The 12,237-nt window shown below is 40.1% G+C and overlaps 1 protein-coding gene across 11 annotated transcripts in view; it reads left to right on the plus strand.

Annotated features, from left to right (window-relative positions):
* FOXP1 (forkhead box P1) overlaps positions 1–11,719 on the plus strand; it is a 379,323-nt gene extending 367,604 nt beyond the window's left edge. For all 11 annotated transcript variants that reach the window (XM_033071478.1, XM_033071484.1, XM_033071483.1 and 8 more), the window contains 2 exons: positions 615–781; positions 6,786–11,719. In XM_033071478.1, the coding sequence (XP_032927369.1) occupies positions 615–781; positions 6,786–6,930 (312 nt within the window). In that variant the 3' untranslated portion in view covers positions 6,931–11,719. The remainder of the gene's footprint in view (positions 1–614; positions 782–6,785) is intronic.
* Positions 11,720–12,237: the final 518 nt, after the last annotated feature.

A 12,237-nucleotide genomic window follows, 5' to 3' on the forward strand; every position in this document is an offset into this window, starting at 1 on the left:
AAATCAAAATAAAATAGTCAGAACTGTAACAGCTAAGGTAAGAATTGAGTTGCTGAGGTTTAAAAAATTCCACATGGAGTGTTTCAGCTCTCAGCTAGATTGGTGCAGCTCTGATCCAGTTAGCACTGATGGCAGTCTCACACATGTCCCAAGGAAAACGAAACTCGGTGATGCTGCAATCCTGCTTGGTGTGCAGCTCACTCCAGTGGGAAGGACTTACTGGTTGAGCCAGTTTCAGGTTTTTTTCCCCATTTCATTAGAAACAAAGCCCAAACCTAAGCCACAAAAAATACCCCAAAGCCCCAAACATAATTTGATGAAGCGAAAATAGGGAAAGAACATTTTCTTTTTTCTAGGGTGTGTAATTCCAAAAAGGGAATGGAAGTCTCCATCCTCTAATAAGCCAATACAGCTATGAATCCTTAAACTCAGATCTAAACGATGTTAAATTTCCCTTGATGGAACCAGGGTAATATCTATAGGGAAGTACAATATTTAAAAGAACCTGTAATTGCAAGTAATGTAAATGTGGAGAATGTTTTGGAACAAGTGTGTTGTGCAGTGTATAAAACATCAGTCATGGCTCTTCATGGATTTGTTTGTGTCCTTGGCAGGCTTCAATGGCTGAGAACAGTATACCTCTATACACTACTGCTTCCATGGGAAATCCCACTCTGGGCAATTTAGCCAGTGCGATGAGGGAAGAGCTCAATGGTGCAATGGAGCATACGAACAGTAACGGGAGTGACAGCAGTCCAGGACGTTCCCCTATGCAAGCGATGTAAGTATGGCAGAGGCGCCCGCTGGCTCCACATCCTGTCCTACCTATCTGCTCAAGGGTGACTCTGGAGACTCCTGGCTCCTTCCTGAGCTTCGTGGACGGAGCAGCAAGAGCAGACATCTACCTCCATCTGGGGACATGCATAGAATGTGTTAGAACATAAAAGAACCATTTACCAGTTTCCACATAAAGCTGATCAGTCCAGTCCAAGAAGGACACAGGGCTATAAAATTGTTCACTTGTTTGCAGTTCTCTTCTTTAAACCTTGCAAAACCTCATAGGCAGCTGTGTGTCTTGGAGAAAACCGGTGTTTTCTCTCCCCTTTGATTTACACGATGAGCACGGCCCGTGGTGCAGAGCTGGGAAACGGGCTTGTTCGGCGGGTCCAAAAAAAAAAAACCACTCAACACAAAACAGTCTTGCTAAGCATTAACATGAAGGCCCGTGTGATTTATAGATTGCTCTTAAAATATCAAAAGGAGAACTAATAGGGGCATTATGGCAACAGACGGCGGTGTAATGAGCGCGTCTATAACCACATGAAGTGACGGGGGCTCAACGTGAGCGGCACCCGGGCAGCGGGCGGGCGCAGGAAAGGGTAAGGCAGGAAGGGTGTGATGCCCCGATGGGTGTGTGCGGTATTTATGGGGTGACGGAGTGAGTTTGCAAAGCTGTAAACTCCCCCCTCCCCTCCCATCACACGCCGGGTAATTGGCGGCTGGTGAGGAAGCCGGAGTTTACAAGTCCTGTCGTTGCCGAAAGCTCGGCGGAGCACTTGGGTACCTGTGAGTGACCGTGCTGCCCGTCTTCCCCCCTGCTCCTTAAAACAGCCTGTAAAATTACTGGCTGGCTTGCCAGGGCTCACATTACACGTTAAAAAGAGAACTAATTTGTAGTCTTTTACTTCAAAGTAATTTGGATAAGGGATTTACAAAAGTAAGTCTAAATCAAAAAGTAGAAAAAACATTAACCTAATACCACGGTAGTAATTAGTTGTGAAACTAATTAGCATTTAATGGCAAAAAAGTTTCCCACCTGCATAATGTGTTGTCAGAGGGGAGGGGGCACGAAGGAATCTGAGGCTCTGGATACTTTGATATCGCAGTGTTTTAAATCAGTGCACAAAGTGCTTTGAAAAAAAAATCTTTAAAGATGGCAACATTCATTTTTAATTAATAATTAATTTAAACATTGTCTTTTACCATTTACTTCAAAACATTCAAATAATGTGTTTAGCTTTTCCAGTGATTGTTTGTGCAGTATTAATTATCTCTCCCAAAGTAACGTTGCATGACACACTTTCCGTCTCTCACAGACGGATTCATCTCCAGGCAGTTTTAGTCACAATTTGTTATCCTCTGCCTGTGACCACACAGGGCTGGCGTGAAGGAGGAGTGGAGGGACATGACTTTTCTCAAGAAACAAGACTTCTCCCAAGGGTTTCTCCTGGCCTAACAGACAAGGATGAACGTTTATGATGTTGTGTTAATCCAAGTAATTATTTTTTGCAAGTTCAAGGCTAGTGCAGTTCATGCACTTCTCATTTCACCTAAGGTTTCCTTGTCTTTGAATAGACTGAGAGGAGGGAAAAATAACCAAGTTGAAACAAGCTAGGACATCTTCCAGAACTGTGCGTAGCTGTGGCCTTTGTTGCACTTAATAATCATCTCTTAGCACATTGATACCAAGGTGAGGGGCACAGAACAAATAGTGGAGAGAGAGGAGGTCGGGGGGAGTGATGCCTCATTTTCATTATTCACCAGAAAATCCAATTTTCTGTTGTAATATGGAAATGATTGTTTCCTGAGTGTTTTCATTTTCTCAGAATTGATAATATATGTGTTCTCTGCTGAACATTTCTTTTTGCTTAAGTAAAATGTGGCTGGGTGATGTTCCAATACCAGCCTCAGAGCTTCCCCGTTATAATGGTGTTTCTAAGTAGTTTGAAGGGATCTAAAGCCAGAACACCATTCACACGTCATGGGGTTTACCCTGTTTACTAAATAAAATCATGAGTCAACAGCGACTTTACAGACGCTGTGAAACCTTTTTATTTTTCATGCTCCTGCTTTGTTAACAACATGTTCTTTTTTTTTTCTCAGAACAGATTTCCTTGTCATAATGCAAATTTTTTTTAAACCATTTCAGTGTATTAGAAGAAATCAAGTTTTAAACTTTATTGTAAGGTTTAAAGGACCTTGTTAACATGACAGCTAAGAAGTCTAACACTTTAGCTGAAGTCTTATTACCGCTCATTCGTTTCTTTTTTATGACACATTGAACCACAGCTAGGGTGGGTTTTTTTTTTTCCCTTCTCTCTCCCTCCTTTTGAAACACTAGAAAGTAGTCGCATAATTACAGCTTGGGGACATAACACTTTCATCCTGATATGCTCCAAAGGTAGCCACAAAGCAAACTACTCCATGCTGTGTGCACCACCAGAACTCAGTGGCTTTAAACAACAGTCAGCTTTATTAAAAACTCCTCTGTTCCCAGAGTGGACAAACAAAAGAATTACTCAGATGTGAAAAGAAGGGGAATCTGTGTTCAGCAAGGTTATTTATTGTTAACCCCTTCTGGAGTCCCAGGCATCTACTTAAAAGGAATGTGCTGAATTTCTGCTGCTGTAAAAACAGAAATGGGAAACCCTTTCTTTTCTTTGCCTTCTTTCCTCCCCCCCTTCCTTTTTCTTGTTGCTTAACCCAGCATTTACCTTTTCTCTAATTCAGCAGATTGAATTCTTCAGTCTCTAAGGGAAGTTTTCCTTCCCCATTTTGAGGATTTGGTGAGGTGGTAAATAGAAATTTAGACTTAACTTGAGAGGATGTGAAAGTCTCCCTTTGTCCTCAAGATTATTTAAGCTTATTTATTTTAGTTGCTCAGAAATCTTTGAGAAAAATCACAGATTGGGGAAGGTTTCTTCCTCACATGCCATTTTGAGGTTGCAGCTGACAGAATACACAAGGAGTTGGAATTTTTTGGCATTGTTTTCCTTGCAGCTCTTTCCCTGGGGCTTGTGTTACCCAGATAACCTCCTCATTTAAGGGATGGAGGTTTTGCCAGGCTCACTGTCTGATGTTTGTGCAGCACATGAGCTGCTGGGGGAGGCTGGGGTGACTCTGCTCCCTATGGCTTTGTGGCCCTCTCTGGCTTTGTCTCACCCAGGGTTGAACACAGCTTTTCATAACTTCTGTTGCTTCTCACACCTCAAGTTTTGGTTTTTGACCTCTGGGAATCACACCAAACATCAGAGAACCTCATTTAAAACCACCTGGTTTCACCTGGTTTCATAACAAAACCAAAAGAGCAGCAGAGTTTGCTTTGGAATGGTTTGGGGACCTTTCACAGCACTTTGAATGGTTGTGAGCACAATGAGCACCTGTCTAACCTGCTGGCACCTGAGGTGGTGGGGATGCCTTGGGACACTGGGCAGCCTTTGGAGAAACTCCAGTCCATGTGCCAGGGCCTCTCTGCTGCACGTGATGTGCTCTCCTCTCCCGTTTGAAAATGCTCCTTCTGTGTTTTCAAAAATAATACTTTAAAAAAAAATAAATAAGCCCAGCAGCAGCAGCATCAAAACCAGAAAGCAAAAAAGCAAAACTTAAACATTAAAACAGCAGTAAAAAAGATCACTGCCATAAAGACCGAGTAGCACAGGCTTTATTGGGCTCTCAGTGCAGCCGCTCTTTCCCCCTTTTTCTTCTGTTTTTCATTTCATGTTTTCTCCCAAGTGAGGGGCCTCACAGCCTATTCATAATGTAAGTTTTTCTAGTTGCAGGTATTCAGCATAGTTTAATACTCACTGAGCTGCTGGGACAGGTAGCATGTGCTCACCTCCAGCATGACAATCTACTTGTGAGACTTTTTATATGTTTATGCCAATTCTTAACCTCTGATGCTTGAATTGTTTCCTTCCAGTCTTTTCTTTAACTCTCCCTTTTCACTAGTTAGGTTAAAACTGTATGAACTGTGCCCTCAGTGTGTAATTTTTTCAAAAATTATGTGACATGCAGAGGAACCTCTGTGCTCCCAGAGATATGTTGATAGGATTCATGTTAGTAGATTGGGAGGGAAAGGATGTGTGTACATGGATACTGCATCACTTCTCCCTAGCATTCCTTTGGATGAGTTGGAAGGTGCAGTTAATACTTAAGTATTGATCCAGCACTTTACAACTCAAAAAGTTAAAACAAGCAGGGACTTGAAAGGCATTTGCAGCTCACATTAGAATTGTCTGTAGTCAGCAAGTTGGATGCTTCCTAAACTGATCCAGGCTCAAGCCTAAATAAAGAAGTAGGATACAGGGGTAAAACTGACTCACTTGAAGTAGGCAAGGCTGGCTTTGGTCTGTCTGTGGATGCTGAGTACATTTTTCCTGCCCAGTGATTTATCCTTGCTGTCTGTCCATGCAGTAGAGTACAAACAGTGTTGTCGTTACTATCCACACAAAGCATAAAATAAAATGCAGCTATTTTAAATCATTTTAAAGCAAAGCTGTGCAAGCAGAGGAAAAGTTCTTACAGTGAAGGTGTGTGCTTTCAGGTTGTGTGTTCATATGTAAAGGGTTAAATCAGCCTGCACAGAGAAAAAAGCAAGAGTCTTGGAGGTGGATATCAACTCAGTGAGAGACAGAGTGGGACTTGAACTCATTAACACTTTATTTTAAGGGATTGCCTACATCATCAATTATTTAGGAAGCAAACAGGGTCTCCATCGCTGTGTCGCATTATTAATACTTGGTAATGTCAATAAAATCCTACTTTCCTATAAAGTCCCACCAACAAGACACTATTGACTCACATGGCTACTTTACATTTCAAAAGCTGCTGAACAAAAAAAAAAAAGAGAGGTAAAAAAAGGTAATTTGTATTTGTATAGGATTTGTTGTAAATATGATTTACGAACAACATTTTTCAATTGTTATCATACCCGTTTTGAATGACCAAGCCCCATTCCCTTGTGGGTTATTCATGTGCTTTGCTGTAATGAGAAATTTGGCAGATCTCATCTCTTTAGTACATCCTTGTGCCCACCATGAGCTGGGGATCATGTTCTGCCTTGTTTACAGCTGACAGTGTTATTATTCTCGTTAGGACTGTGCTTTCTTATCATATTGTTGTGTTGAGCAAGCCTTTTCCTCTCTGTTTGTGTTTCCTGGCAGGGCTTTTCTTCCCTTATTGACAGTTTGTAAAAATATGCATTAATTTGGAGTTTAAAGCATGTATCATGGTGTCTCTTTGCTGTGTTTGCTTGAAGTTGATTAATGATAGAACCTCACTTGGGGTCGTCCTCTGGAGAGTTGTCTCACAGGTTCTGCATGTTAACGAGAGGCGCTGCACACACAGCGAGGATGATTAGCCCGGCCCGCGCCTTGGCAGGCCCCTGCCTTCCCCTTCGGATGCATATTCCACTTATTTATCCAAAGATCATTTTAACTTAATGTGTCAGCTGAGAGCGTTTTCTCTCGATCCCAAGACGGAAACCCTATCGAGGTGCTCCTCCCAGAGTGTTTTCCCAGCGAAGCTGAGCGCTGTCTGCCCGGCACAGCCTTCATGGAATCTTGGAGTCATTAAGCTTGGAAAAGCCCTTTAGGATCATTGAGTCTGGCCATTAACCCAGCACTGCCAAGCCCACCACTAAACCATGTTTTCAGTGCCACATCCATGTGTTTTCTGAAGGTTTCTGAGTGCAGTGACTGCATCATTCCCCTGGGCAATCTGTTCCAGTGTTTGGCACTCTTTCAGTGAAAAAATTCTTCCCAATACCCAACCTAAACCTCCTGTGAGACAACTTGATGCTGTTTACTCTTTTTCTGTTGATTGTTACCTGGGAGATAGTGCTTGGCTTGGCTTCCATGGCCAGCACAGATATTGAGGATCCTCTCCCTGGTGACCTGGAGCTCTCAGACCTGGCGCTCCAGGTCTGAACCCCCCAAACCACTCACGCTGTCAAAAACATTTTTTAATGAGCCACTTGCTGATTGTCTGTTGTTTTGTTTTCCCAGGCACCCCGTGCATGTCAAAGAAGAACCATTAGACCCAGATGAAAATGAAGGCCCACTATCCTTAGTGACAACAGCCAACCACAGTCCAGATTTTGATCACGACAGAGATTATGAAGATGAACCTGTAAATGAGGACATAGAATGAGTATGTCTGACATCGTTATCCTGAGAATGAAGATTGGAAGAACACGTCAAACTTAGCTGTGAAATCTCTCCATTATTGTACAGTCTGGAGGATTCTCAGTCCACTTTGACAACTATGAAATATGTTAACTCTTAGTGCCATCAAGTATCCCATTTGGGAGTATTTTTGATTTTTCTACTTTTTGTTGAAAAAAGGAATTTGTACTCTGTGCATTGGATGGACTTGTTTGGTACTTGGGATTTTCCTCTCTTACAGTCAACATCAGTGTTGTAAATTTGCTAAACTGATTCACTTGCATTTAGCAGCCAGCTGTGGACTGCAGGTCCTGCCAATTTTGGACACTTGAGGACATCAAACTGAGCATGTACACCTGAACTGCAGATCAAGTCTTTGCCCAGATTTTAAGGATTCCAATGGACAACATATTTGCACAGTACTGCATGTTGATTATCACTGCCTTTACTCCATTTTTTTTTTTTGTTTCGTTGGTTGGTTTCTTTTTTTTTCTTTTTTTTTTGCTTCCATTTGGGATGGGGAAGGCCTGTGTGTGCACGTGTGTGGGTATGTGTGTGTGCGTGTGAGCGTGTATATCGGGGAGGGGTTCAAAGAAAAAATTATCCCAAACTTTTTAATGTATTGCTTTTATTCCCCCGCCCCACTTCTCCTCTACCATTTTAAGTTCTGACCTCAGGCCTCATCTGGGCCCAGGGCCTCTCAGAGGCTTCAACGTTTTCTGTACTTTGTGATGAATGTTAATAGGTGTTTTTATTATACGAAGCTGAATGTCATTGAATTGTTTGTAGTTTTTTCTGTCATTCATTCCAGTTTCCTTCAGATGCCACCATGTTTTCTTTAGCTATGGAAAACATTCCATTTCGGTGTCTCCTTTTTTGTTGTTGTTGTTTTTTGAAAAGGTCCCAAATGCTGCACGATACATGTGGAAGGGTTGTCCAACGGAGAGAGAGGAAAGAAGTACTGCAAGAATAAGAATGAATGACAGATGAACATAGAAACACTGTAGGAAGCAACACAGATTCATTCCACAAAGCAGTATTTTTAATATATTCTTGTTTTGTTTGGGTTTTTTGATTTTTTTTTAATTTCTTTTGGTTTTTTGGCAGCAACGGTGAATATTAGCAAATGCCACAAAATTGAACAGCACAAAGAAACATATGCAGCACCAACAGAGTTCACTTTTAGTAGAGAATGAATAGTACAGTGGCAGGTTCTCGGTTGTTTAACACGAGTTCTAATGGGTCAACAAATCTTTCTGGAATATCTAAGATTACCGAGATGGGCACCTAAACATTTATTATTGCAACTTTATTTTTTGTTTCTCTATTATTTTTTTACATTTGCATTTGCAAATAGTGGTTGGAAAGATGACTTCATTAAATTGTTACTGTACGTGGTGATGTTTCACGGTTAAACACCAGTTCAGGATTGCTTGGTGGCGTTAATCTGTTTGAATACAAATTAGATTTCAGATTGAACTTGTTATGGGAGTTAATAAGGACGGGGCCCCACTAATGCTAAAGTGTTAATTTTCAGCTGTGCAAATCCAGTACTGCAGTTAGGATTGTTATGCAATATTACACCAGCCAGTATGGAAACCTCGCCGGAGGATCGGGAGAGTTGGGAGAGAATTGGCGCCGGGGCTTGTTAGGCAAAACTGGCAAAGCTCTGCAAAGCAAACACGACATACAAAATCTGTTGCTATAGGTCAGTAAACCTCAGTCACCAAACACCTAAACATTTTCATTCTGCAACCACTTTTCCGTCACTCATTTATTTATGTAGGACTGTAGCTTTTTTTTATTATTTCGAAAAGCCTTTCAGAGCTTAATTTATATTCTTCTTTGTACCTTTTTTTTTTTCCTAAAATTACCAAAGATATTACACAAAGGTAAATTATGTTCTCTGTTATATGCTTTATCTTATGAAGCCAAATATCCTCTTATTGTTGATCAAAGGAGGTTGAAGAATTTAGAGGGAAATGACAAGATGTGGGCTATTGCTAACCTGAGAGGGAAACTGCTCCTTTATTCTAGAAAATTTAGAAGGCCAAGTAGATGTCTGAACCAAAGTTGTTACTTTTTATTTGCAATTCTTTACAGTGACCAAAATGAAAGTCTGTAAAGAGGAATCGAGGAGAGATTTTGAGGTTAAAACTAGGAATCAGTGTTACTGGGGGAGCTAAGAGAAGGGAGCTGAAGAAAGCAAAGGCACAATTATTTCGTGGAAAATTAGAGTATCAGATAAAGGAGACAGTTTAATATAACACAGAAGATAACAGAAAAGCTCCCACAATTTAACTGGACGACATAATGGTATTTCTAGAATTAAAAGAAAAAAACCTTGTTTTTGGTCTTTGGTTCTACAGATTGTGTGCCACTTCTGTTCCGGGACTGTGCTGGGATGACTGCTTTAATTTTGGTTGATCTTGGCACATTTTACTCAGTTTTGTTTAGTTTTTGGTCAGCATTTTTCATAAGGAAATAACACTCCTGTCCACTCATAAGCTTTGGTACAAGCAATTTTATTGGCAGTTACTTTTATAAAACTCAACTCTGCTTTCTATTTCAAAAAGACAAGGAAAAAAAAAAAGAAAAAAAGGGCAGTCTGTGGTCATTTGGAAACATTTTTTAAAAATTTTGTTACTTTATTTTTTTTTTTTAGTTTTGGTTTAAATTATATCCAGGCAGCTTCGTGACGTGCCGGCGGTAGCCAGACAGGGATCATGAGAATTGAGCTCTGTGCTTCAAAACTGAGTGGTTTGCTGGTTAGTTCGGTATTCAGAAGGGGGATAAAAATCTGGTAGATTAGTTCATTCTCAGCATGTGTAGCTAGACATGAGTAAAGATAACAGCATGAGAAACTGTTAGTACGCATACCTCAGTCCAAACTGTTAGGGAATGAGTAAATAAAAAATACATTTCACTCAGTTGCACTTAGTTGTATGTCTTGCATGCTTAGTCTAAAGACTGTAGCAAAAATAAAAAAAATTAAAAAAAGAGAAAAAGAAACAAAAAATTAGAGTTTAACATATCTGGCAGGTGTTGCAGCCTTGCAGAAGAACCAACTGAAAATCTCAGGCTTTACATCAAGCAAACTTCACTATGATTTTTACAATTCTGATTCTGTATCCCTTTGGATATACAGTTGCTTCTTTAGGGAGGGGTTTATTATGTTGTACATATATATCCCACTGTGTCTGTGTGAGCCTTTGTCTTTTGGGGGGAGGGTGGGGAGGGAGGAAAAGGTGGAAAGGTCCTTTTTTTAGATATCATTCCTCAGAAGGAATAAATGCAGACCTGTTTGTCAAAACACCTTTTGCTTTTTGTGCAACTGCTTTATATTAACTATACTAAAAAATAGCTTTGAAAAAAAAAAACTACTGTATGTAATGGAATTGCAGAATACGCTGCACATGTATTTTATTTAGTTATCCTTGCTTTAAGAATATTGGATGACATTTGCTGACATGTGGGAGAAAATCCCTGACTTTTTTTTTCAGCTTTTAAATTGTAACATAGTTGACAGATTTTTTTTTCTCCTGTTATCATTGATCGAAGCATTTTTGTACAGTTTTTGTGTTTAAGCTGGTTTTTTTGATACTTTCCCACCCCTTCTGTTATCTTACCACTGCCTTTTCTGGCTGTCTTAAACAAAGTTCATATATTTGAAAGGAAAAAAAAAAATCGTTTAAAAAAAAAAATGTTTTTCTCCTGCTGCAGTAAATATTTTGCATGATGAATTCCAGGGTCACACTTTCAAAGTTTATCAGTGAAGTAGTGATTAATAATGGGGAGTGTCAAACTATTGAACTTTTTTGTATAAAAAAACAAAAAAAAAACTTTACAAGGTGCCAAGATGTAAAGACAATTTGTTACATGTTTTTTTTCTCAAAGAAAAGCGTACATTATGAAAGTAGTACCATGTATCAGGTAAATCGCTGTCAGGAATGAGAGTCAAAGCCTTCCTTGTCCACAAAAAAAAAAAAAAGTTTGTAAATGTAAAACCTGTTAGGTTTCTGCATTCAACTAGAAGTGAAATGAAGAAAAAACAAAATATCAAGGCTTATGTAGAACAAGTGACCACAAAAAAATGACCTTTTTTGATTCTCACTCGCAAGAGTCCCGCTGCAGGTCCTGCACCTCCCCTTTCCTGGAGCTCAGCTTCGGGGAGAGACCGGGGCAGGGATGCTGGTTCTACAAATATTGCAGATCATTAGATATTTTATATATATACATACATAAATATATATATATATAAAGTTTTTTAAAATAATTTTGAACTATTGTAGTTTTCAGATCGCCAATAATCTCACGTTCATTATAGCATGGAAAAAAGAAAACCAAACGTGTTTAAACTCTTTTGAAATCCTTTGGTACCTTTGGCTAATGAACTCAGAGTGATTTTTTAGATGTTTCAGAAGTCATTTAGTATTCTAGTCTTGCGAGGTGAATTTGCAGTTCAGGACTGCATTTTAATGGGCCCAGAACAGGTAACCAAGTATCTTCTACCCATAAGCCTTGATGAAAATGGTACAGTCCAGACTGTTAGCATGGTGCTTCGTGTGTATGTGCTGCCAGTAACAAGATTTTTTTTTTTTTTTTTTTTTTTGATAAGGCATAAAAGAAACTCATTCCTTACATCAACTGTAATTCCATCATTCCATGTCTGTTGATACAGACAATAAAAAATGTTGTGTAGTCAGTACTAATTACTGACATTATAGCATTCTCAAATGCAATAAAAATGCTGGTTGTTCACACTGGTAATGCAAGTTGCCATGTCCGAAGTTCTTGTTTTGTTGTTCCCCTCTCACAGTGACTCTGATGTCACCTCATCCATGTCCCAGCTCACTCATGGATGGACAAATCTCATCTCTTCCCTTGAGTCTCCCCCAACCACATCCAGGTACAAAATATTTTAGTGCTGGTTTCCTGGACAGTCTATACAGGGCAGTTGGGTGAGGTTTGAGCACTGGAGACAAGGAAGACACTGTCATTCAAGGAATTAATCCTCTTTTCCAAGGAAGTCCTTCAGTTTTGGCCTTTGGGGTCACAGGGGTTATTTGCTTCCTCATTGGGATTTGTTTCAAAGCTCGAAGGAAGGGTTTGGGGTGTTCATCCTGCAGTTCTTCCCAGTGCAGTGCCCTGATGGGAATGGTGCTGCTGGCTTGGGTAGGAAGGGCTGGGAATGTGCACTGCACCCCTGCCAAAAGGGGTTTGCAGGATCAACCATAAAACTCCAAACAGCAAAGTCCCAAGTGGCACTGTCACCTGAGACAAACTAAAGGAA

This window comes from Catharus ustulatus, chromosome 13 (genome assembly GCF_009819885.2).
Source record: "Catharus ustulatus isolate bCatUst1 chromosome 13, bCatUst1.pri.v2, whole genome shotgun sequence".
Taxonomy (NCBI): Eukaryota; Metazoa; Chordata; class Aves; order Passeriformes; family Turdidae; genus Catharus; species Catharus ustulatus.